The 26,085-nt window shown below is 51.4% G+C and overlaps 1 protein-coding gene across 3 annotated transcripts in view; it reads left to right on the top strand.

Moving 5' to 3' along the window:
* The window catches only part of DIAPH1 (diaphanous related formin 1), a 163,969-nt gene extending 138,927 nt beyond the window's left edge, over nt 1-25,042 (top strand). For 2 of the 3 annotated variants that reach the window (XM_073356163.1, XM_073356162.1), the window contains 2 exons: nt 11,926-12,012; nt 22,077-25,042. In XM_073356163.1, the coding sequence (XP_073212264.1) occupies nt 11,926-12,012; nt 22,077-22,240 (251 nt within the window). In that variant the 3' untranslated portion in view covers nt 22,241-25,042. Of the gene's footprint in view, nt 1-11,925; nt 12,013-17,813; nt 17,861-22,076 lie in introns of all 3 variants that reach the window. The other variant, XM_073356164.1, reaches the window with a different exon arrangement.
* Nucleotides 25,043-26,085: the final 1,043 nt, after the last annotated feature.

Genomic DNA, 26,085 nt, shown 5'->3' with positions numbered 1-26,085 from the left:
TTCCTGTATTCCTATCCTGTGCTGTCTCTCCCCTCGGTCTCTTGGGACAGCTGGTAGATAAAGGAAGAAGAGCTCTGCTCTCTCTCATCTCCTCCCTTTCATTTCCAGATTGGCGTCCACTGTACTTTACCCAGCAGCAGTAAGATTCTCCCCCTTCCCCATGGCACCTATTCTCTAAATTGAAAACTAAGATCGCCAGTCTGTCCTCCTAGCTGTGGACCTCCAGACCGCTGATCTATTGGTAGCTATTTGCTGGGCCTTCTTCAGAACTGTTACATGCCCATTTAATAAACTACCTCAGACTGGACGCAGAACGACACGTGGAATGATTCTGCTGATCACTTTGTAAAACAGCAATAACTTCCAAGGCCATGGCGCCACCCCCACCTCAATCTGCAGCTTCGAGCTGCAAAGCAGCAGGAAGGGCTCTGTGGGCCACAGCTTTGAGAGCCACTTCCTGGGAGTGTCATTTAATTTCTTCTTTGAATGCTTGCTTGTGTCCATTGCATTCTAGGTGTGCTCATGCCCACGTGTGCGGCTGTTGGAGATTTTTGCCTTAGCAGTACCCGTAGGGCCAACTGTAGCGCCCTCTAGTATGCCGCGCCCATGCCACGGTATATTAGGCACTGCCAGCCTACGCCCTCTCAGTTCCTTCTTACCATCCATGGTGGTCAGTTGGAGCGCCTCTCTCTTGCTTATCAAGAGCTAGCGGTGTTTTTCCATTGGACTTCGGTCCTTTGTTTAATTGTAGTTAGTGTTAAGTAGTTAAGTAGCATAGTTAGCTGTTAGCTAGGGTCCCAGCTGGGACTTCCAGGGTTTAAATCCTGTTTGGTCTGTGGTAGGCCTGTGTCTGTGAGTGACCCCCACAACAGCTGCCTTAGATGCTTGGGGGAATCACATAAAGGAGTGTTGCTGAATCGGTAAAAACTTTCCGTCTCACACCCAGAAGGAGAGGGACATTCACCTCAGAGCCCTCCTGACGGAGTCCACTCTCCGTCCGGCTTTCAAGCCCTGTGTGCAGGCCATACCGAGTACTTCGGCCTCTCTGCACAGTGCGCCGCCGGCACCCGGGTCCTCTCAGCACCGTTCACTGTCGCCGGTGCCAAAGAAGAAGGCGAAGAAGCGAGCAACACCAACACCGAGCAAGAAGGCCCACGGGTCATCCAGTAGAGGCACTGGGCCTATCCGCCAGCCTTCTCCAGAGCAGTGTGAGCATGCCTCCGTGTCTGGGGCTCTTAGTCCCATTAAAGGTCCATCACGGACTCTGGTGAGTTGTATGGGACCCACCACCCTACCTGCACTGTCGTCATCCCAGACCCAGGAGCAGAGAGAGCACAGGTCTCCACCTGCTCTTGTGATGTCTCCAGTGTCGCAGGTCCAGACTAAGGCTCCCCGAGAGAGCAAGCCAGCTGTTAAGACCCCTCCGGGGGCGGGGGAGCACTGCAGATCGCCAGATAAGCAATCCCGTGGCAGGTTGCAACCGCGCCGTCGGTCACCCAAACCCTCCCCCGGACGTTATTCCCCAGTATAGGGTTGATGTTTCCCATGTTATGACCGACATTGTTCGCCCTATCACTGATCCGCGTCTATATGTCAGTCACAGTCACCAGCGCCATGGGACTGCTCCCACTTGTGTTACCGGTCTCCGCAACGCGGTTCTCCCCAATGGTGATCTCCCCAGCTCCAGGACTGCTCCCCCTAGTATAGCTACCGGTTGCTTACGCCTGGTCAGCGCTCACAGGTAGCTATGACTAGCAAGCAAACCCAGGCGTTGACAGCTCCTCCCTGGTCGCCAGAGAGTGGTTCCCCTGGCACGGAGGTCCAGTTCAGCCCATCACCACAGTCTTTGCAACGGGATTGGACACCAGAAACTGCCCTGCCATCCCCAGCACCACAGTGACCATATTGGGGAGCATGGGACGTTCTGGTGATGACAATGCCCCCTTCTCAGCACGCATCAGTGGCCATGTCAGAGCGGAGATCGACGGCACCAGGCCTGGTACCAGAAGCTCTCTGAGGTTGGGGTAGAGGACTCAGTGCCCACCCCCAAACCTCCCTCTCCAGCAGCGGCCAAGCCCCCAGCAACACCACCGGTGGCCAGGGCTGCCTCCTCTTCCCTGGACGAGCAGTCGCGGAACCTTCCAGGGCCAGCCCCCCGGATGACTTTAAAGAGCACCAAGGTCTTCTCAGGCGGGTGGCTGAGAACTTGGGGCTGGAAGTGCAGGAGATGACTGAGCAGGAGGACACCCTGTTCAATGTCCTCTCGGCCTCCATGCCCGCCCTGGTCACCTTGCCCTTACACGATGGAGGCCTTGCCGGATCACTGTGGCAGACCCCATCCCACCCACCTCAAAATAGTCCAAGAAAAAATATTTTGTGCCAGCAAAGGATTTTGAGTACCTTTATAGTCACCCACCCCTGGACTCGCTGGTTGTGTCTGCGGCCAATGAAGAGGACAAGCAGGTCCCCACCGCCTCTACTCCCAAGAATAAAGAAGCCAAAAAACTTGATTTATTTGGCGGAAAAATGTATTCAACTGCTAGCCTACAATTCCGGGCGACGATACCCTGGTGGAGGAAGGGACTACAGCAGCCAGATGCTCCCTGCAAATGGCATGGGACGCGGCGGACTCAGCAGCAAGGGTGGTCGCATCGGCGGTGGTTGTGCGACGCAGCTCCTGGCTCCATACGGTGGACCTCTCCCAGGAGATGCAGGCCTCGATTTAGGACCTCCCCTTTAACGGAGTTGGGCTCTTCTCCGATCAAACGGACGCCAGGCTTCACAGGTTGAAGGACGCTAAGGCTACCCTTCGCTCGTTGGGCATGCACACCCCACAGTTGGCCAGAAAGCCATTCTGGTCTCTGCCACCACTGAGGCCTTGGCAAGCTCAGCAGGGATTTACAAGGAGAAGGGACACTGGGTTTAGCCGCCGTGGTCCTTCCTCCTCTCTATCGCTGGCCCAACCCGGACCCGCTAAGCACCTGGGGGGCCAAAAGCGATCATTTTGAGGGTGCACTCGAGAGCGACGCCCCAGTCTGCCGGCTGGATCTTGCCCGTTCTTTCCTCAGTCGCCTTTCTCCCTACCACTCGGCCTGATTGCAGATTACCTCGGACCGCTGGGTCCTGGACATAGTAGCTCGGGACTACACCCTGCAGTTTATGGATACCCCTGCTTCCCATCCCCCTGCTTCCCCATCCCTCTTCAGGGACCCCTTTCATGAGCAACTCCTGGTTCAGGAGGTTGAAAAGCTCCTGCAGTTGGGGGCTGTGGAGGTGGTTTCTCGGGACATGAAAGGAAGAGGATTCTACTCCCGTTACTTCCTAATCCCCAAGGCCAAGGGGGCTTCAGACCCATCATGGACCCACATGGCCTCAACAAGTCTCTCAAGAAGTCCCACATGGTCTCTCTGGCCTCCATTATCCCCTCCCTGAATCGGGGGACTGGTACGCCGCTCTTGACTTAAAGGATGCTTACATCCATGTCTCCATATTCCCAGGACACAGATGGTTCCTGCATTTTATAGTGGTGGGGCACCACTTTCAGTTCACAGCGCTATCCTTTGGCCTGTCCTTAGCCCCTACGGTGTTCACAAAATGCATGGCCAGTAGTGGCTTGTCTCAAACATCAGGGGGTCCAGATCTTCCCAGACCCCCAGTTGGACCTGTTTGCGTCCAGGCAGAACAGGAAGTGCCACGTGTTCTGCTCCCTATACAGCGGGGATGAGGGTTCCCTGTCAGACACCTTCCTGATCCCATGGTCAGGAGTGTTAATGTACACCTTTCCACCTGTACCGCTTATCCACAGAGTCCTGCCAAAGGTGAAGCAAGACAGAGCGTGGGTCATTCTCATTGCGCCAGTGAGGCCTCGCCAACACTGGCTCATCAAGGGCAGGTCTCCGGGACAGGTGTGAAGAAGCCTTGATCTGGTACACTCCACCTACAATGATTTGAGCCTGTTAATAAACACAGAAAAGTGCATGTTGAGGCCAGTCCAGTGCATAGAGTTTATTGGAGCGGTTCTCGATTCCACACGAGCCAGTACCTTCCTTCTGGAAGCACGCTTTCAGGCCAATGTGGATCTCATTGCCCATGTGAGGAGACATCCGATCACCACGGCCCACACTTGCCTGTGGCTGGTGGGCCACATGACAGCGTGCATGTATGTGGTCAAGCGCGCCCGGCTTCATCTGTGACCCCTGCAAACGTGACTGACAACGGTCTACGTTCCCAGCAGGCAACCCCTAGACCGAGTGGTCACAGTGCCGGACCGCATCCTCTTGTCCTTGAACTGGTGGATCCATCCCAAGGCAGTGCTGTAGGGAGTTTCCTTTGTGCCCCTGTCACCGTCTCCCACCCATGTCTCGGAGGTGTCAGATCTAGGTTGGGGAACCTACCTGGGTGAGCTCTGCACCCAAGGTCGCTGGATGCAGCATGACTTAGCTCTTCATATCAACATCAGGGAGCTCAAGGCGGTGCGCCTGACCTGCCAGGTTTTTTTGCCCCACCTAACAGGCAAGGTGGTGCAGGTCCTCATGGGCAATACAGCCGCTATGTACTACATCAACAGGCAGGGCGGCGCCAGGTCCTTGGTCCTGTGTCAAGAGGCACTCAGCCTCTGAGACCTTTGTGTGCAGAATGCCATTCACCTGGTGGCCGCTCACTTACCTGGAACCAGGAATGTCCTGGCAGATCGCCTTAGCAGGACCTTCTTCTCTTGCCACAAGTGGTCCTTCCATCCAGAGGTGATTGACCTGATCTTCCGACAGTCGGGGACTCCCCAGTTGGACCTGTTTGCATCCAGGCAGAACAGGGAGTGCCAAGTGTTCTGCTCCCTATACAGCGAGGACGAGGGTTCCCTGTCAGACACCTTCCTGATCCCATGGTCGGGAGTGTTAATGTACACCTTTCCACCTGTACCACTTATCCACAGAGTCCTTCTAAAGGTGAAACAAGACAGAGTGTGGGTTATTCTCATTGCCTCAGTGAGGCCTCACCAACACTGGTTCAGCATACTGCTGATTCTTCATACAGCCCGCTGCAGTTACCTCTGTCCGGATCTGCTGTCCCAGAACCATAGCCATCTGCTGCACCCGAACCTGTCAGCTTCCTTTGTTACTGGTGAAAAAAGAGTCCCCACCTTTGTATTAATATGCTAAAATTGAATCCTCAAGTCCGTTTCATTGGTGCTTCATCCAGTTTCTTATCCCACTGTGTAATACAGTAGGTATTTCACCAGCTATCTCCTTGACCCTCTGCTAGATGATCTCTTACATGAGGATATTAATGAGATGTCTAATTACATGGTTGTTGGCATATGTTGCTAGGCCAGACACAGCCCTGGAAAGACCAGCCCCTGAGATGCAGTTGAGTGACACTCTATGCAGTGGCCATATGCTGTTTACAGTGACCTCCTCATTCTTAACCCATTTGTCACCCCATCTACAAACCTTTACTCTATACCAGGGTGGCCAGTCTGTGAACCAAGAGGCTCATGCAGGTTTTCTGTTAAGTGCTCTAGCCCAACAAATAACTGCCCTCTCTAGGAGCTGCCCCACAGCAGGGGCTTCCTCATTAACAGGCATAGTCTGCTCTATTCTACTAGACACATTCCTTTGTTACAGCATATGGACTCAGTTACAGCTCTTTTCCATTGATTTCCTGCCTCTCACATGATTTCCTGAAACTTATCCCCTCCTTCTGCCTGTGGGAATTTGCGTGCAGTAAAATGCCCGACAGGCTCACTTGCATTCCTTCCCAGCTTCTTGGGCTCTTCAAGCAAACAAATCCTGTCACAGAGCTTGTGTTGATCACTGTGAACTCTCACTGCTGCTCTACTGAAGACATGAATTCGTGGACCATGAGATCTCAGGGTAGCTTTCCCCAGACAAATTTTCCAGCCCTCTAAGCGCATGTTCAGTGTCTTCTAGGGTTAATTGTGCCGCAGCTCTCATCAGAGAGGGATCCCCACCCCACCTCAGCATCTTCCCAGCTCAGTCTTTTGTTTACTTTTTGCCAACTGTTTCATCTGTAACACTGTCATGCTCTCTCCTCCTCCTTTCTCTCCCTCTCACCCTCCAAAGAAGCTGGGATGTTTGAGCCCCTGCATTCAAGGCAGGACAGTGATGGGCAGCAGGCTGCTCTTTGTTTTTCTGGGTTGCTGCTAGGTTTCTTTCCTGGCTGTTTTCTCATGAAGTCCCCTGGGCTCCCCAGAGAAGCTGTGTGCCAGTGTTTCCCTCTAGGTTTATGGAGTGTTTCTGTTGGTTAGTCCCTTAGCTCTTGTCTGATGCCTTTGCTCTGGAGTTGGGCCGCTGTCTGTGCACTGTCCCAGGGGAGGCCCAGGAATGTAGCATTGCAGCAGCTGAATGCTTGAACTCTAGTATAAAGTTTGAACTCATCTGAGAGCTGCAGGAGGAGAAAATTGTTAAAATAAGCAAATGTACAAGTTAATGAGTTCCATCTCCTCCCCGGCACGTTTCAGTTTGCAGAAGGGGGAGGCCTGGCCAGAGGCCTGTACTAAGCAATCCCTGCTCAACAAGAGCATGTTCCTTTCACATCTGTCTTCAATCATGTCCCCTTTGGATTCTCCTGGCTCTTGTAGTTGCCAGAGGTTTCTAGGGCTGCTGCTGGTGTCACCCCACCCCTTCTTCCCCTTCTCCCCAGCAGTGGAGGAGGTGGTGGGAAGTGAATAAGACATTTTTGAGGACTCAAATTGCTGCTTTCTTCCCTCCTGGTGACTGGATGGAAGAGATCCCTGTGCAACTCTTTCTCTCAAGGTCCAAGTGGCTCAGCAAAACTCACAAGAAGGGCTATAGTCATAACACAAGAGCCTCTGATTTCAGGAAGAGAGGAGCATGTTAATAGAAGGTTATGCTGTCAATATTTTGCTGTAAAAGATTCCATAAACATCATAGAATCATAGAATATCAGGGTTGGAAGGGACCCCAGAAGGTCATCTAGTCCAACCCCCTGCTCGAAGCAGGACCAATTCCCAGTTAAATCATCCCAGCCAGGGCTTTGTCAAGCCTGACCTTAAAAACCTCTAAGGAAGGAGATTCTACCACCTCCCTAGGTAACGCATTCCAGTGTTTCACCACCCTCTTAGTGAAAAAGTTTTTCCTAATATCCAATCTAAACCTCCCCCACTGCAACTTGAGACCATTACTCCTCATTCTGTCATCTGCTACCATTGAGAACAGTCTAGAGCCATCCTCTTTGGAACCCCCTTTCAGGTAGTTGAAAGCAGCTATCAAATCCCCCCTCATTCTTCTCTTCTGCAGGCTAAACAATCCCAGCTCCCTCAGCCTCTCCTCATAAGTCATGTGTTCCAGACCCCTAATCATTTTTGTTGCCCTTCGCTGGACTCTCTCCAATTTATCCACATCCTTCTTGAAGCGTGGGGCCCAAAACTGGACACAGTACTCCAGATGAGGCCTCACCAATGTTGAATAGAGGGGAACGATCACGTCCCTCGATCTGCTCGCTATGCCCCTACTTATACATCCCAAAATGCCATTGGCCTTCTTGGCAACAAGGGCACACTACTGACTCATATCCAGCTTCTCGTCCACTGACACCCCTAGGTCCTTTTCCGCAGAACTGCTGCCTAGCCATTCGGTCCCTAGTCTGTAGCTGTGCATTGGGTTCTTCCGTCCTAAGTGCAGGACCCTGCACTTATCCTTATTGAACCTCATCAGATTTCTTTTGGCCCAATCCTCCAATTTGTCTAGGTCCTTCTGTATCCTATCCCTCCCCTCCAGCGTATCTACCACTCCTCCCAGTTTAGTATCATCCGCAAATTTGCTGAGAGTGCAATCCACACCATCCTCCAGATCATTTATGAAGATATTGAACAAAACCGGCCCCAGGACCGACCCTTGGGGCACTCCACTTGATACCGGCTGCCAACTAGACATGGAGCCATTGATCACATCTGTGGCATTTGCCATCATTTCAAGGCACAGAGGGCCCCAGTGATTAGTGCACCCCCTGAGGGGTCTGGAGTTCCCAGACAGTTAGTGCTGTGTATGTCCCAGGAGCTTCTCTCCCCACTCCGCCCCCAAATTGTTAGTGCTGTCTGTGTGCATCTCTGTAAACCCCTCCTCACCAGTTAGTACAATGCCTGTTCCAGGAGTTCTTTCCACCTCCCCTCAACTGATAGTGCCGTGCCTTTTCCAGTACTCTGGCCTCCTGACACGTATTTAATTGTATATTGCACATCTCACTACTGCCTTCACCCTCTGCAGGAATAGATCCCTTCCCAGCTTCTGGATCAGAGGATGTCAACTTAAACAAATGAGTTGTATAGAATCCCCATGTCTACTAAACCCTGGTTGGTGTTAGCTTTTAAGAGGGAGCAAATTCCAAAGCCGTTGGCCCATTGCTAAGAGTACCCTGCAGTCTACCCCATGGAATTGGCCCTGGGGCCAGAGAGCACTGTTTTATGCCAGCTGAAGCTTCCACCTGTTACACACGTTCATCCTGGAGGTAACAAAAGCCTGGATGTGGCAGGGCTGTATCAGTGAGGAAAGGGTGCAATTTGTGGGCCAGCTGAATATGGTAAAGGGCACTTAGGTTTCCATGGACAACTGGAAGCCTAGGAGCAGCAATGGAAGGAAGACTGTGAAACACTGAGCTAGAGGAGGGACGGTCAGTTCCTCAGGATGCTTTCCCTACCTTCCAGTTTTCTTGTTGTCTAGTCTGGGGTGAACTTAAACCAGGCAGCTGTTATCCAGGACCCTATCTCAGCTCATCTAGGCTCAGCGAATAGTAGTGCTGGGTGTAGTCAGCATACTTACTGGCCTGCCATGCAGTCTCCCCTTCATGTGGGCATTGAAAGCAATGAAGTCTCTGTGTGATACCCAAGCCTAGAGGCAGGCTGATAAGGAACTGGGAAACCAGAAGAATCCAGATGCAATTGGCAATGACTTCCTACTGCCATCACTATCTCCTCCCCAGAAAATGCTGTTCAAGGCAGCAAAATTTAGCAAGATTCATGTCAGGGGATGGCTTCTTGTGTGAGAGCAGTGTGCTCAGCAGCTAGCCCTAATGAAGTGATCCGTTGAGAAAGAGCCTCAGCCATCCCTGGGGCTGAGTCACAGTGATAAGTGCCATGCTCATGCTAGTGACAGCCCCAGTGACTAGTGCTGAGTGTTCTTGTATCACTATGCTCCCAACCCTCCTGCTGCTTGGACACCTCACACTAGTGTTAGAGGTCTGGTAGCCACACAAGCCCCAGGGGTCGCACCCCAGTATAGCAGTGCCTCTCCTTTCATTTGCAGCTTAGTTTGGAGTTGGCCATTTTTCTGGAAACGTACTGTTACCAGCTACTTTGGTGCTGAGAATGTAGGTCAGGCACAGTGGGTTGTTTCTACCAGCAGGTGGCGCTGTGGGCAGTATGTCTGGAGCACACAGAAGCACTGACAGATGTTCCAATGTGATTTTATAGATTTAGGTTTCATCCAGAGCTGTTGTCATGGAAACAGATTTTCAGAGTGCTCATGCATTCATGGTTAACTCCTTCAGTGCCACACTGACTTCAAGAGAGGGCAGAGGGAGAATGCAAGGGACTTTCCCAAGCTCACTTTCCCCTCTTGTTATACATAGTGTGAGGCAGGGAATGTGAGGGCATCTGCTGGGCTTTCCTTCTTAAATGCATACCTACAGGGTCTCAGTCCTGGAGTGAAAGGGAATACTGGTGCCAGCTAAATCCCCAGTTGCTGGGTGCATGGGGAACAGCCAGCTGATTCAGGGAGGAGCATTTGACTTCACGCAGGACTCCATTTCTAGAACCCTTTAAAAACTACAGCTACTGCTACGCTGCCCGTGGAGTGTAATCTCAATGGAGGAGATTAGGGGTGTGTCTGCACTCTGCATAGTAGTCCTGGGACTGTTTTCTGCACTCTCTGAACACTGCTTCTTCATGGGAGCAGAATGTGGGGCTCTCCCAGGGCTTCCTCCAGTTGGAATAGGGTCCTTTGCAGGAGCTTTGTGCTTAGCTGGAGAAGGGAAGACTGAGCTGCTCGTCTGCTGTTTGGATCCTGGGCCAGGGCTACCTGTTGGGCAGGAGGGGGCAATGGTGCTGCCTGGCCTCTGTTACACAGGTGCCACATATGGCTCTGCTGGAACATGCTCTGTGAACGCAGTGACACGCTTGTTGCTAGGGATTGAGAGCAGCTGAGGCCAGATTAATCTCCCGAGGGGTCAGAGCACTGTACAGAGAGTGAGAAGGGATTTAGAGGGGCGTGGATGGCACTAATAATCAGAGACTCTAAAAAGAGAGGACCAGAAAACAAGAGAGCCAGGCAGGCACAAGGAGAATGCCTGAGACAGGGGAGGAGGGGGAGCTGATTCTTTGACAGCCTTTCTGGCACGTTCTCTGAAGTTTTCCATTCTCTCAAAGGCCCCAGCTGCTGGGTTATTTTGCTGCTGAGTGTGGCTTCAGAGGCTTTCCCTGCAAGCCATTCCCCTGCAGCTTTGGCAGTCAGCTTCTCTGTGCGGGGAGGAGTATATTCCCATTCAGTTCTGTGCCCTAATCAATCTCCCCAGCTTCTGTGCAAAATTCCAGAGAGGCCAGCACGTTCCTTGTCTGTGCTGGGGTGTGGTACTCTTCCTCCTCTGTGTGTATTGAGGCACAGGGGTGTTCTTCCAGCTTCCTCTCCCCTGTGCATGTGGAGGGAGGGGAAAAATCAGTTATTTTCTCCTCCCCCCCTCTCCCCCAGAGAAGGAATGGTTCTTTCACTGCTCCCCACACCTGTAGGGGGGCGGGGAAAGATATGAGAAGTTCTTTGTTTGCTCTCCTGGCAGGGGAGGGGAAAGGGAGAGATTGTTGTCCCCACACTCCCACTGTTCCCGCATGTGTGTCGTTCTCTGTGATCAGGAGCACATGTGTTATACCAATAAAATAAAAACCAGCAAGATCTTATTAAAGGGGAAAAGGCAAAATGCCACATTTATTGTGAATACAGAAAGAATCATAGTAAGCAGTTAGTCATAGCTATAACATTCCATTCAATTTCATATTTATTCACACATTCATTCATACACACACACACAGGTTCTGCAAGGTTGTTATCATAGTTACCAGCCTCAGAGTTGCTCATGCCAAGCCACTGGCCAGGTGGCCTGGACATGAGGAGGGAGCAGGACCTTGTCAGATGCTCATTTGATGCTCCTGGAAGTTGGTTTGCAGAATCAGACCCCAAAGTTCTCACTTTCTAGAGTCCATTTTTATAGGAATTTCTTCCTATGCCAGTCTGTGGGAATTGCTTCATCATGCTGTTGCTGAATCAATCAGCAGATGGCACATTCCTGACTGCTCCGTGCTGCCAGATGTTATCTTGTTCTTTGGTTCTCCCATTCTTGAGGCTGTTGGGTGGATTCCAGTCTGCTCTCCGGGGGTCCTCTGGTTATTTCCACTTGATGCCTTCTTCAGTCGATGGACACTGGATTCTTAGGCTGGCACCTCCATAATCATTCAGTTATTATCCACACCAAGCATCCATCCACATACATCCTCTATCTCTATTTTAATCACAATTGTTAACAAAGCGAGATGAATACAACAAAAGGGCACGGAGTCTCTGGGTGCTGTTTCTGTTGTTACAGGGTATTGCTTTGAGTCTCTCTCCGTGTGAGTAGTTGTTGTTACAGAGAATTGCTTTGAGAACAGACTCTGCCTTAGAATGTACTAACACAATTAGCAGCTTGTAAGTTTCACACATAGAGGGAGTGAAACAGTACCAAAAACCAAGAGACCTCTTAATTAGTAATACCCTGGAATTTAAACTATGGGGAATCAAACTCATTTGTGATTTTAATACAGAACTTCTTTAATATAATCCAACACATGGTGAGGGAGGACTGGAGGTGGCAGAAATGAATCGAGCACACTGCATGTCCCCATTTGACTTACTGTTTTCCTTGCAGAGGGTGATGAGACAGGGGTGATGGACAGCCTGATGGAGGCCCTGCAGTCAGGAGCAGCGTTCCGGAGGAAGAGAGGACCTCGCCAGGGTAAGCATTGCTTGAGACAGTCCCCTGGTGCAGAGAGTGATGGGAATTGGTCTGTTCTGTATGACAAGCAATCCTTGTGGCTAAGTATCCTGCCTCCAACAGTGGCCAGAGGCAAGTGTAAAAACTCCCATAAGGCACGTCATTGTGCAATGTTGTTCCTTCCTGACCCCAGCTAATGATCAACTAATACCCTGAAGCCAAAAATTTCTCAGCACTGCTAACTAGTGTCACTGTAGATGCTATTCCTTTGCGTGCCAAGGCCTTTTCAGCTTCTCCTAAATTGTTTTTCTGACTAATCGATAACAAATGTTGTTTGTACACAGTGTCTTTCATTCTGTCTTTGGTTCCCCAAATGCTTTTTGCAGCACTTCACCAGAATGGCATGGGTTAAGCTGTGGGACTTCTCCTGACTGCACAATGGTGGCTCTACTTTCTTGCAGAAGTGGTGAAGCACAACTGCACTGTTAAATGAAAATGGCTAGTAGAGACAGGACAGGATTGTAGGCATGCTCGCAGGTGGCGATTTGAGACGATCTGGAGAGTTGATGAAGTGGCGAGGTACAAGGAGAATGAATCCAGATGGCAGGCACTGCAGAGTACCAAGAGTGGCCAGAGGGTGGAGAAGAGGAATCTAATACTAGAAGCAGGAGGAGAGACTGAGACAATGAGGTTATCTTGGGCAGTTTTAAAAAATGGAGGCAATCTGAAGCAGATTCAGAAACAACTGGGCTACAAGATAATTGTTTGAGAATTGTAGCTGAACTGCTTTTTCTGAGAGTGTGCCAGGAACAGTGTGTTCTGGGTGTTCTGGAGTCTGGGCACATAGGATCTGTGGAAGCTGTAAAGAAGAGAGCTAGCTACAGTTATCCAAGCAGAGAACCTGAAGACCTGGATGAAGTGGGAGCAAGGACAAGTGTACTGGGTCATTGTTGTGAAGATGGTGGCAGATAGGTATGGGAGGTGAAGGAAAGCTGAGTTAAGAATGACACCATAGTTACTGAGAATGGACCTCTGAGTTGACTGGGAAGAGAGGAGATGCTGTTGGGTTTGAGAGAACTCCATTGTCCAGCAGAGTCACTTCTGAGTGGACATAAGGGAAAGGAAGCTGAGATGAAGCCACAACTTCACTGGGTCAGACAAGCAGCTGTATAGTAAGGAGGGTGCACTAGAAGTGTTGAGAGAAACTTACAACTCGGTTCTGTCAGCCTGAAATGATAGTGAAGGTTTCTCATTAGTGATAAAAGCAGAAGGCCAAGAATTTAACCCTGTGAGATGCCATAGAGCAGTGCTTTTAAAACTGGGGGTCGTGACCCAGTACTGGGTCGCGGAATGTAAGGCACTGGGTCGCGGTGGCGCCTGTCAGCACTGCCAACCAGGCCGTTAAAAATACAACTGGCAATGCTGCCTGGCTAAGGCAGGCTAGTCCCTACCTGTTCTGACACCATGCTGCACCCCGGAAGTGACCAACAGCAGGTCCAGCTCCTAGGTGGGGGGCCACGGGGCTCCACGCACTGCCCCTGCCCCAAGCACTGGCTCCACACTCCCATTTGCTAGGAGCTCGGGGGGGGGGACGGTGACTGTAGGCAAGAGCTTGCGTGCCTCCACCTAGGAGCCGGACCTGCTGCTGGCCACTTCCGGGGCGCAGCACGGTGCTAGGACAGGCAGGAAGCCTGCCTTAACACCACTGCTGTGCCACTGACAGGGAGCTGCCGAAGGTAAAGCCTGTGCCCCAATCCGCTGCCTCAGCCCTGAGCCCCCCTCCTGCACCCCAAACCCTTCATCCCCGGCCCCACCCCAGAGCCCTGATGCCCTTCCGCCCTCCCTGCCCCAGCCCAGAGCCCCCTCCCATACCCTGAACCCCTCATTCCCGGCCCCACCCTGCAGCCCTCACCTCCACTCCCCAACCCTCTGCCCCAGCCCTGAGCCCCTTCCAAACCCCTCATACCCACCTCTGTTGGGTCATGGGCATCAATAATATTCTTCAGCTGGGTCTCCAGAAAAAAAATTTTGAAAACCACTGCCGTAGAGGAGGGTCTGGAGGCAGAGGTGGAGCTACCTCCACAGATAGAGGTTTCTTAGGTAGGAGCAGAATTATGACTGGAGGGAACCGGAGACACATGTATAGCTGTGAATTAATCTCAGGAGGGAGGAATGATCAACCCCTAAGGTTCTGGTATGAGGAAGAGGGGAGGGGATAGAAAAGAAGAAGCCATTTCCACCCCTGAAAAATGGGAAGGTAAAGAAGGGGCAGGTGAGTGGAGAAAACAGTTAAAGATATTGGAGAGCTGGCAGATCTCCAGCAGCTTTGAAAATAAGGGAGGAAGAGAAATTAGTCTGCCATGCTGAGGGCAAATGAGAAGTATATATTGAGATTTCCAGCTCTTGAGCTGGGTAGAAAGGGCATATATGTGGGACTTGTGAATTTCAGAGTCTGCAGTTTATCTTTTTACCTGGGGGCGCTCCAGGTGCAGAAGAGAGAGCAAGTTCCCATGGAGCCAGCTGTCTTAATATCAGAGGGGACAGGAGAGGGTTATAGATATCAATTTAAGAGGCTTTGTGGTAACTTTCTGAAGGACAAGCCAATGGAGAAAAGAGTTCAGATGTGATAAGGGAGTCTTCAGTGATCATGGGTAAGTGAGGAAAGCAGAGAAGGCTGTGGCTGCTGAAGAAACTGAGGGGATAACTATGGGCACGGATACAATTTTGTCGTGGAAAAATTAAGTAAAAATTCATGGAACAATCATGGGGAAAATATACAAAATCAGGCTATGGTCACAGTGGGGCTGACAGTGGGAGCCCTGCCACCTGGGACTGAAGCTGAAGAAGTCACGGAGATCTGTTAGTCCTGGAATCCGTGCCCTCGGTGACCAGATTGTATCCTTAACCATGGGCATGGGTTAGTGACAGGGCGAATGGGAATAGTGTCCCACAATGCAGTAGTGCCCACTCACCTTCCCATGTTCCATTCCATGATGCAGTGTGCCTGCACACGCCACACACTTTGGTCTTTCTGAGCATGCTCACTGGATTCAGGCAGGGAATTGCCATCTGGCAGTCAGCTTTCTATGGAGCATCAGCTGCTTCCTGTACAGGAGGCTTTGGATTCTTTTTGAGGAGGAGGAGCATTTCCCCTTCAGTACCTGTAAGAACAGGAAGGGAATATTACTCCATGTCTGTGGGATGTTAGGGATTGCGCCTTATGCCATAGAAGAGTTTGGGGCTTAGACAGAATGTAGTGATGCAGCTGGCCTCACATTTCCAAGCAAGACTGAGGAATAAGAGGAGCAGACCTAGGTCAGCTTTAGTGGATAGGCTGGGGCTCTGCAGAGACGATGTTGCAGCTGCATCAGGGGAACGTAGGCCCATTGTAAGTGCTGTCATCCAACTCCTTTGATTGTTTTTCAACCTTGCAATAAGGGGCTCAGGAGGTACCCAGGAGAGAGTGGTGTTCCAGGGAGCAGTGTGGGGTAAGCCATCTGGAATGGGCAATGTAGGCTTGGCTATGAGAAGTATTGCTCAGTTTTATCTGCTTAGAGACTGCATGTTGCCCTGGGTATTCCTTTGGCTTGTGGCTGGATCCCTCTTCTGCTCTCTTTATCAGGGTGTATGATGCTGTAGTTTGCAGAGGTACTCAGGGCTGGAACCTCATTTGCATCTCTGCCAGTCTCATTAGTAGCTTGTATCTGTGGGGGAACTTACTGGTCTTCATTTCCAGGGGCATATTTATAACTCTCCAGGTGCTGCATTTCCATATGTTCCCATAAATCTCCTACCCTAACTTAGTGTATTCCACCAGCACTACCAGTGCATTCTCACTGGGACATGTGCTCCCCGCCCCACCACTATGTGAGCTGTTAGGGCATTTCCTGGCCCCATATCACTCCTCACCCTAGCTCACTGCAGCAGCTGAAGAGCAGAGGAACTGTGTGTAAATCTTGTCAGCTCTGATCTTTGACTCTCTTCCCTTGGAGGCAGCTGTCTCTATTCAGAGGCGCTAGCAGCTCCTTGCTAGAATGTAAAGGAATGGAAAAGCCGACAGGCCTCTGGGGACTCTGCTTAGTAGCTTAAAGGGCTCATTGTGGGGAGGGTGAGGGTCAGCAAGGGGGATTTTTTTCCAACTACTTTGTTAAGAAAGGAGTGTAGGCCACTGTAGTTGGCAGGATGTGTGCACATAATAGCCCAGTGTCCTCCTGCAGTGAGACTGTGCAATTGTCCTGTAGTCATGGTTTTAACTCATTGATTCAGGGTTGGATTGTGACTTGAGTGACTCAGCTGGTCTCCTTTTCTGTATGCATGATGTTGCTCAGGCCATCTGCTGCTTGGGATAGAATTAAGAGAATAAAGAAATCGGTCAGGAATCCTGCTTCCACCAGTGAGGCTTGCTGTCTGGCCCACGTGTCCAAGGCCGTGTCCCAACACAAGGCGGCAGTGGTGTACCAGTGCTGGCCTCGGATTGGGGCTTGGCCTTCCCTTCCTCAGGCAAGACAAGGCCTCCGCATGTGGGGCGGAGAAGTGGCCCTGTCTCCTTGTTAGCCAGTGTCTATGCTGTCCCGCTTGTGGCAGAGAGAAAGATGGCCCTCCTTGATAAAGGTGGGAACTTACTAGTAATGGGCAATGAGTCCTTCCTCTGCCATCCCTCACTCCATTCCACAACACATTTTGTTTCTGGGGGTTGCATCTTAATCCATGGCAAGAACCTAATTTCTCTGGTTGGAGACACTAATAGCCAAGTGGCTCTGAATGCTTTACTGATCCTTTGCAGAGCTGCTGGAAACTTATGGTACAACTGTGGGAGAAACCCAAAGAGCTTCTCATCAACAGTCAGGGTCTGCTCTGTTGGGCTGACCCTGTAGCATGCTGCAAGCCTTTGCAGCTCAAAGCAGAGTTAACTGACACTAGGGAAAACACTGGAAGCTCCTGGAATATTGCCTACACTGGAGCTCCAAGCACTGCCATCGGTACCATAGCTATACTGGTGGCAGGACTGATGAGAATTACTGTTAAAATCCAGAGTGTAGGTCAGGTGGGTCCCTGGAGTTCTTGAGAAACTTGAGAGGGGGGAGAGAGAACTGTGTGTGTGTGTGTGTGTGTGAACGAGAACCTGCTGAATGTGAGGATGGGTCTGCATGTGAGAGAGAGAACACCTGCCAGAAGGAGGAGGATGGGGATAGGTCTGTGTGAGAGGAAGGGAGTGGGTCTGCATGATAGAGAGAACCTGCTCAAGGGATAGGAGGGAGCATGAGAGAGGGGTAACCTGTCAAGGTCTCCTTTGGGGGGAAGAGTATGCGTGATGGGCAGGGGGCTCACCTACTGGTGGTCGCAGTGGGTGTACTAGATGCAGGCTTCAGCTTTCTTGCCTCGTTCTCTGGAAGAGTCTTTCTAGTGTTTGGGCTGCAGACCCAGGAAGGAGGGGAGAGAAGGGAGATGTTGATAGGTTTGAAACAAAGATTGACTCCACCATTGTGTTAGCTGTGAGAACCCAGTTAGGCGGCTGGAGGGCTCCCACCTGGCCAGGAGACTCCGATGAGCATTTTGGGGTTCTGTATCATGGCTGTCCCCATCAGCAGGCCTGTGTCTGGCATCCCAGCAGAACCTCCCTCTCTCTCTCTCTCGCTCCGAGGTGTGAACTGGCCATATACAACATAGGCCATCTGGAATGGTTGGAGGTACAAAACCTCATTCAGAGTGGAGCTCCTGGTAGTGGTGGGGAGGCCCCCAGTTGCTGTCTGTTCTCTGGCTTGGGGCTGAAGGAGTGTTCTTAGTGGGATCTGACTGGTGCCTCTCTTATTTCCTGTTGCCAGACTCTCTTCTGTCACTCTGTGAGGTGGAGGAGGATACACCTGAGCGGGTAACACATGGGCATGTTGTTCTCCCCTCCCCAACTCTCGTTGTGTGTGTGTAACCCTTCATGTGCCGCAGGCAGGGAGGGTTAGAAGAGGAGACTGAGACACGCATGCAGCCTGAGGCTGCGGGTCTTGCAGTATCCCAGTAGTGAATTGAAATGGGCCTTCTTTAATGGTAACTAGGGAAGTGTTTGAATCTTGCACTGGTTCTTCCTTTTACTTTCCTATGTGAAGCATGGCCCAGCCTGGTTGCCTTTTTTAGACCTAGGGCTGGCCCACAGAGCTGGGCTTGCCAGGTCACCTTGCTCTCCGGATTTGGCCACAGCAGGCTTTTTTTCTTGCTGTCTCTCTCCTCGTTCTTCTCCTTTCCTGCCAGCATGTCCAGTGATCCTGACTCTAGTACTGCAGTGACCCATCATATGAGAATGCAGCCAGCTGACACCTCTGTCTACCCTTTTACTGCTTCAGTTATTCTCATTTTCCTCCTCCTTCTCTTCTCCACCCCCCACAGGAGCTCTCCAAGCACAGCCATAATCATTGCTTCTCAAGAAGTTTGGGTAGTGGACTAGGGAGCTTTGCCTGTATATTCCTGTAAATTTGGGTGTAGACAGCGGATTGGGTGTGCAGATTGTGATGGGGTTGGGCCTGAAAGATGGTGATGCAGGCAGTGGACTAAGGGACTGATGGAGATAAGCCCATGACCATAAGTGCAGGTAGTTCAGGGCTTATCTACACTTAGCAGCACACCAGGAGGGATTCTGTCGTCGGTTTAAGTAATCTGCCTCCCTGAGAGGTGGTACCTAGGTTGATGGAAGAATTCTTCTGTTGACCTAGTGCTGTCTACACCAGGTGTTAGGTTGGTATAGCAGCGTCTAACAGGTGTGTGGATTTTTGATACTCCTGAGAGATGTAGCTATGCAGATGTAAACTCCTAGTGTAGACCAGGGCTCAGGCTGTAGTATAAATGTGCCCTTAGGAAGGGAATGCAGGAAGAAACCTGGGAAGTCTGTAGCAAGGATAAGCCATTGAGCAAAAGGATTTAGGCAGGGAATGGGGGTCTGTGCCTCCCATTTGATCTGAGTTGAGACAAGAGACGGTTTGGGGGTGGTTCTGGTAGAGGCAGCTGATGGGAAACTGATGGGAATGTGGACTTGGGTGGGGAGAGATGTGATGGAAATAAGCCTTAGGAATGGAATACAGGCATAGGCTTGGAGGGCTACGGTAGGGATAAGGATGGAGGAGGTGGTGCAGGGAGCATACAGGAGAAAAGCTCAAAGAGGTGGTACTGGAAGCAGAGTGGAGGTTTGTGACACGGTTTAGTGATTAGGATTGGGGTGCAGGCAAAGGCTTGGTAGTTTATGGCTGCAGGATGTGGGCTTGGGCGGGTGAAATCTCCAACAGAGAGGGGGTGGGTGCAGGCAGGGAAGTGGGGTCCTGGGACAGGGATAAACACCTAGGGCCAGGAGAGTTCCAGGGAAGCAGTATCAGGGGAAGCCCAGGGGCTGCAGAGGAGAAGGATCTGTAACCAGGGTGCAAGCAGGGGCCTGGTGTGGCTGTCACAGGGAAAAGCCTTGAGTGGGTGTTGTATTGAGGATAGGTATTTAGCAGGGTCCTATAGGAGGCCCTAAAAAAGGATTAAGCCACATGTGGGGAGCCTCCACTTGGGAATTGTAGTTACATATTGTGCTTGCTGGTTGCATGTCTCCTTTGCATACTGTTGCGTATTTGTTCTTGGTGTTTGAAGCCCAATTTCTAGAGCAGGGGAGGGCAAACTACGGCCTGTGGGCCAGATCCAGCCCATCAGAGTTTTCAATCCGGCCCATGGGATTGCCAGCCCAGTGGTGCAGTGGAGCTAAGGCAAGCTCCCTGCCTGCCCTGGCCTGCGCCACTCCTGGAAGCGGGCAGCACCATATCCCTGTGGCCCCTCGGGGAGGGGGCGGCGGCAGAGGGCTCCGTGCGCTGCCTTCGCCTGCAGGCACCGCCCCCCGCAGCTCCCATTGGCCGGGGACAGGGAACCACGGCCAATGGGAGCTTCGTGGGTGGTACTCACAGACGAGGGCGGCGTGTGGCAGAGCCTCCTGCCCCGCCCCACTCCACCCCCAGGAGCCACTGCCAGACATGCTGGCCATTTCCAGGAGCAGCATGGGGCCAGGGCAGGCAGGAGCCTGCATTAGCCCCGCTGCACGCCACTGCCACCCCAGAGCTGCTCGAGGTAAGTGGCACCAGGCCGGAGCCTGCACCCCAAATCCCTCCTGCACCCCAGCCCCTTGCCCTGAGCCATACTCCGCACCCCCTCCTGCACCCAAGCCCCCTGCCGCACCACGCACCCCTCCTGCACCCCAACTCCCTGCCCTGAGCCCGCACCACGCACCCCTCCTGCACCCCAACTCCCTGCCCTGAGCCCACACCCTGCACTCCCTCCCACACCCCAACCCCCTGCCCCAGCCCTACATTCATGGTCCTGCATACAATTTCCCCATTCAGATGTGGCCCTCGGGCCAAAAATTTTGCCCACCCCTGTTCTAGAGGCTGCATGGGAAGCTTCACATTAGAAATGGATTTATTTTTTCTGTCTTGTAAAGAGTTAACTCTGTGACTGCAGTGTCTCAAGGCAGCATCTCAGCTGCTGCTCTGTATTTCTGTGTGCATCACCTTCTGCATTCTCCTCCCAACAGATTTCCTCCTGGACAGAGAGGCCTGAGAAAGTGCCTGCATGTGGGCCATAAGTTGAATTTGTGTGTGCATTTGTCTGAGAGTCTGTCTGACTGCATGCAACAGCATGTAGTGCACGAGGGTGTCTGATTGCGTGAGTTCTCCTGTGTGCACCTGTTCTAATGAGTGAGTGTGAGAGACGGTCTTTGTGTGGATATTCAGCGTATGGAGCTGTCTGAACTTGCATATCAATGGTGTTGGTGCATTGTCCTCCCTGCGTTAGTACTGTGCCCCAGCCTCAGCCATTCATTGTGCTGGAGCCCCCAGCGGGGCATAGTTGCTGTCCTAATTCAGAGCTGTTTGTTTGGCTGAGCCTCAAGCGTGATCCTAATGAAATCTAGAGCATCATGTTCTGACTGAGCTCAGGCCTTAAGCTGTAAAGAAACATCTTAAAGTATAAGAGCTGTCTGGGTGTTGTGCTACTGGACACCACAGCTCATCTGCAGCTGCAAGGCACTATTGGCTGTTATGTCCATGGAGTTATTTTGAGGGATGCAAAGTCTAGTGGGGACAGCCCTTTCCATTCAGCCTTGTGCCTTTCCTGCCTCCCTTCTCTGCTGGGAGCACAGTGCCCCCATAGAAAGCCCTTAGGTTCTCTTCCCAAGCCCAAGGGATGGGGAGCTGCCTGTTCTGTGATGATCATATTCCTGTAGTTTGGTTCTGTTCTCGGAAGTTTCCATGCTAATGTGTGGAGAGGACCTTCAACTCTCTGAAGTTCTTAACCTGTGATTTTTAACTCAGGGTAGATGCCCCTTCCCACAGTTTAGCCTTCTGGGACAGAAACTGGGAACTGGCTTTCTTGGGCTACCACCGCAGAAGCAGAGAAGTCCAAGAACATGTGCACTGAATGGTCTAGCTCATACACTAAGCAGCCCAATGACCTATACTGTGCTAAGCTGATTATGTGGACTCAGCATGTCTTTCCCATCTGTGACATCTACTCTCCTCTACTTTGCCAAGCCAGTGTAGAAGTATTCTATTAATTTCTAAAGGGCCTATAACCATGATATCTCTGCCTGTAGCATGGTTTTCTACACCATGTTCTACAGGATATTCTGCAGTCTATTTATAAATGTCCCAAGTGATGGGGCTCCCACTTTCCTGTGGCTCATCTATAGCCTCATAGATGTCACTGTCAGGAAGTGTTCTCTGAGATTTAGCTTAGATTTTCCTTTGCTTAATTCCATCCCTGTACTCCTGGGTATCCCATATTGCACTTCCCCATTCCCACCTCTTAATCAGTTCCCTTCACTTCTTGGTGTTCACAGCCTTCAAACTCTGGATGCTGTGTGGACCGTAGCTCTTTGAGAAGGGTCCCCTGATGCCTTAGGAACACTGAATGCTTCAGGAGCATTAAACAAGCATTTTTGGGGGTTGTCAGTGCATCACCCACCATGCCTCTGAGCCTGTTCTCTCTGAGCAGCCAGCACTGGAGGGTTGTGAGCTGTGCCAGAGTGAGCTTGCATAAGGGTTTCTCTGGGCTACTTCTCACAGTCTCTTCTCTTGCAGCAAAGAGAAAAGCCGGCTGTGCTGTCACCTCACTGCTAGCCTCGGAGCTGATGAAAGACGATGCGTTGAGTGCAGTATCAAGCAAGGCATTAAAGAGCAGCGAAGCATCAATGGATGGAGGGGCCCATGATGATAGCATGGAGATGATCAGCCGTTCAAGCTAGGCCTGGGCCCCAGACTAGGGCTGAAGCCTGCAGGACTGAAAGAGTTTTACAGAGGAAGCAAAATACACTGGGTCACTTTGCAATCTTTTTTGCATGGATCTGAGGGGCAGTCTGATTTCCTTCTTGCTCTTAGGGCTGCTTGTGCCAGCTTTAGCCTTATGGTTTTTGTTCCATATCTTGTCTCCAGGCTTCAATCTTTCTGCCTCTCAAATTACAAAGCAAAAAGCTTTACCTGAATGTAAGCCATGCTCGGAGCAAGGTGAGAGACACTGGGTCAAGCTCTCCCTTCCCTGCAGGGGATGGTAGAGTGTACTGGGAAAAAAGGTGCATTGATGGAGAGGTTAGAGGCCACAGCCCCACCCAAACATATCCCTGCATTGGGTGTTGCCAAAGCAGGAACATTACAAGCTGCCTTAACCCAGACTTCTTTAGTTTGTTACTTTGGGGGACGCTGCTGGGCCAGGACAGCCAAGGCACCAGTTCCACGGGTGACTTTCCTCCAGCGGGTCTCAAGGTTCCCAGCCCACTCCCTTATCACGTGTATGTGGGAGGAAACCTTATAGGTAAATTTAGCTGGACTTCTACTTCTCCAACTGCTGTGCTGTGTTCTTGGACCGAGCACCTTATCCTGTGCCCTGACTCTACTGTGTGCTAGGAGAGAAAGGGGCTCTCTAGACACCTGAGGTGGGAAGCTGTGCCCTTGCCTTCCTCAGGACCTGCTGCTTTCCTGCTCTTCACATGCCCTCCCTGTGCTTGCTCTATTTATTGCTAGCATTCCCTTAGGAGAGCCCTTCCTGCCACTGTGGAAATTATGTCATAGCAGTGATAACCCAACAGGAAGAGGTGAGTGTTTGCTTGGGGCCAAGAAGCTGCTTCTGGTGTAGTAGCTGCCTCTGCATGCTTTGGAGCCTAGGAATAAAGGTTAAGTGTATTGTTGTGTATCACTAAGTGGCCTGAGGTTGAGACATCCTCCCACCCAGTGTCACATGCCTGAGTGAAAGCATTCACAGCAGCCCGCCGGCAGCATCTGCTCAGAATGAATCCAGGCTGCACTTCTATCTGCACAGGACTCTCTCCATTGTACACGATTTTCCAATCTTTTGTGGCACATCCCTCGTGTTGCTGCAGCAAGGGCCCCAACTTCCTCGAGGCTGCTTGCTTCAGCTGTTGTGTTGTGCCATGCAGAGGAACTCCCCTCCCTCCTTGCCATGGCAACAGACAGGTGGAGCCTCCCTTTGGCTAAGAAATCACTTTGCAAATGTATCTATTTTTGTATCAGATTTTGTTTTAAAAGGAAATTTGAATGTAAGATAAAAATATCAGAAACATTTGCATGTTTGTGCAATTGCCTCCCTGCACTGTATGCCCCTCATTGTCCGCTGTAGGATGGAGGAATTGCCTGCCCGCCTGCAGCACAGCACTGTCCCTCTCTGTCCTCGCCGGGGGATTGGGCTGCCTACTTGCTGCTCTGCCTCTGGGTCCCATCCCCATGGGCAGAGAGCTGCTTCACTAGTGCACTGGCTGAGCCTGTCTGTTATGGGCATGAAATTAGGGGAGTGAAAACACTGGCTTTAGTGTCTCCCCTTCTCCCTGGTGTGAGATGATGTGTGATACTGTGTAGTTAAGCACCTATGGTTCTGGCAGCTCACAGCATTCCTGCTCCAACCTGGCCCAGTGGTGTTGGGATTGTGAAGGGCAGAGATGTGCCTGACATCCCAAGGCAGAGGGTGCGGGGAGCAATCCTGTCCCATGCCTCACGATGTTGTCAGTGGGCGCAATAGCTGGGAATGCCCATGGCTCGGCCCAGCTTCGGGCCCCTGTGTACTGAGGTGCTGCTATTCTTGTAATTTAATATATTTAAGGAGTCACGTTTGTGATGTGGCCGGAGTGATCTGTAAAGGCCCAGTGCAGACTGGGCCAGGCGCACACCTCTGCAGCTATTGCACCTGTGAGCTCTCTGCACACATGGACTGGGTGGGCAGGTGGGCTTTGCATGCACCTGTCCAACATTAGTGCCCCAAGCCCTGTACACTCTTTGCTGTGTAACTACCCTGCCTGTTGTGTCTGACCCTGAGAGCAGAGTGCCCCTCCCAGCTGCAGGCACAGCCAGCCCAAGTCCTTGCAGGAGGTTCTTTTCCTAGGGATTGCTCTTCACAAGCTGGGGTCACAGCGATAGGCTCCCATTTCTGCATTTGAAAGATAGTGAATTACAGGCATCTACTGTCCTCAGCTTATAGGACCTCTGCCCCATTCATGCTCTGCCTGTGGCACTCTTCGCCTTCCTCTTTCACAAAGGAAGGGTGTTGGGCCTGGAGCCTCTCGGCTGTGCTGGGAAGAGAAGTAGCAGCATGGGGCCTGAAAGGTAGTTGAGTCTGCAGCATTCAGGGAAGGAAACAGGTTGGGGCCTTTAGCTCTGGGGAGAGAAAGCAGAAGGGACGTTACCAAGGAGAACCAGCCCAAACAGGCTCTGATTTTAGCTCATTCTGGTATCCAGTATTCCCCTGAAGTTTTGTGCAGGTTGGAGGAACAGGAATTGAAGACTGCTGCAAGAGAGGAGTGGAGGCCCTTCTGTGGAGTTACCTGTGGTACTCGGAGCAGCAGTATGGGGCTGTGCTCCTCTGCAACCTCCTCCCCAAACCAAAGGTGTCACACTGGAGTCTTCGCAACTTTTATTTTTAAATCTACTTTGGTTATGTTTGATAACAACAACATTCCATTTTCATAGTGTTGAGGTATTTCCTGGGACTTGTGATCATAGCTGATTATTTTGGTTTGAAATGTTAATAAAAAATTGGAACTGTGCAGGATTTTCAGCCTCCCACTTCCTTTTATTAACGGCATGACACTGCTGGGCCCTTTGTCAGTGATGCAATGGCCAAGGGTATCGTGGGCTGTCCTCCACAGCCCTTTCCAGCTGCATTGTATGTGATTGGAGCAGAGGTAGAGGGACATTTTCAGGACAGCTCTCTCCTCCCCATACCCAGTCAGTTTGTGAGGAACCCTGATCCCCAGATACACCCACTCCCATTGCTGTCACATGACTCAGCAGCTCTCACTTGTGACAGTGTGCAATAAGCCTGAGCTCTGTTAGAGGATGCTCTCTAATACCCACCTCCGTCATGCTCCCAGTTGATTGTCTCATTTTATTCTAGTCTCACATGCTAGGGCTCCTGCCTGGTCCCCACAGGTATGTGATTTGTGAGCACTTTGGAGAGAAGCTGGAAATTTGAGTTAGTGAGGTGCTTGTACCATAGAGCAGGACCTTGGGAGGAGGCAGCTGCCTCCTTATGTTCTGGAAATTCAGTCTTGTAAGAGAGAAAAGAAGTGATTGAAAATTCACTGGAGGAGACAGGAGCTTCTGGAGTTCCTGGGTTGAGAGGAGGAAGTGTGGGACTGAAGCAATCTAGCTGTCGCCAGAGACAGTGGGATTTACCCCCACCCTGGAGACAGTGAGGGAGGTAAATTAACCTCACACCTCCCCAAGAGTTTGCTGGAGACAAGGACTGACCCCATCGACTGACGGCTCTACCTCTGCCAGCCACCCCGTCCACAAGCCTGACAGAGGGAGAGGAGCAGCAGCTTCACGGTAGTGGCAGAAAACTGAGCATTTTACTCCATCAATTGTCCTGGGCCTGGAGTTCATCTTAGAGCTAATAATGGTTGTGGGGCTGTGTATTACCTGCTGCAGCTGGTATGGTCAGAGATGTTGGGTGCAGCAGGCTCCAAGATAGCATGGGCATTGCAAAATGACACCAGGAGGGGCCATGTTGCCTTTCCATGGGCAAATGCCTGGCAGTTGGATACAATGCTAATAATTGAACCCAGAGAGATGATAGACAAATATG

This window comes from Lepidochelys kempii, chromosome 8 (genome assembly GCF_965140265.1).
Source record: "Lepidochelys kempii isolate rLepKem1 chromosome 8, rLepKem1.hap2, whole genome shotgun sequence".
In the NCBI taxonomy this organism is placed as follows: Eukaryota; Metazoa; Chordata; order Testudines; family Cheloniidae; genus Lepidochelys; species Lepidochelys kempii.
Note: the sequence above shows the minus strand (reverse complement) of the source record. Positions and strands in the feature narration are given on the sequence as shown.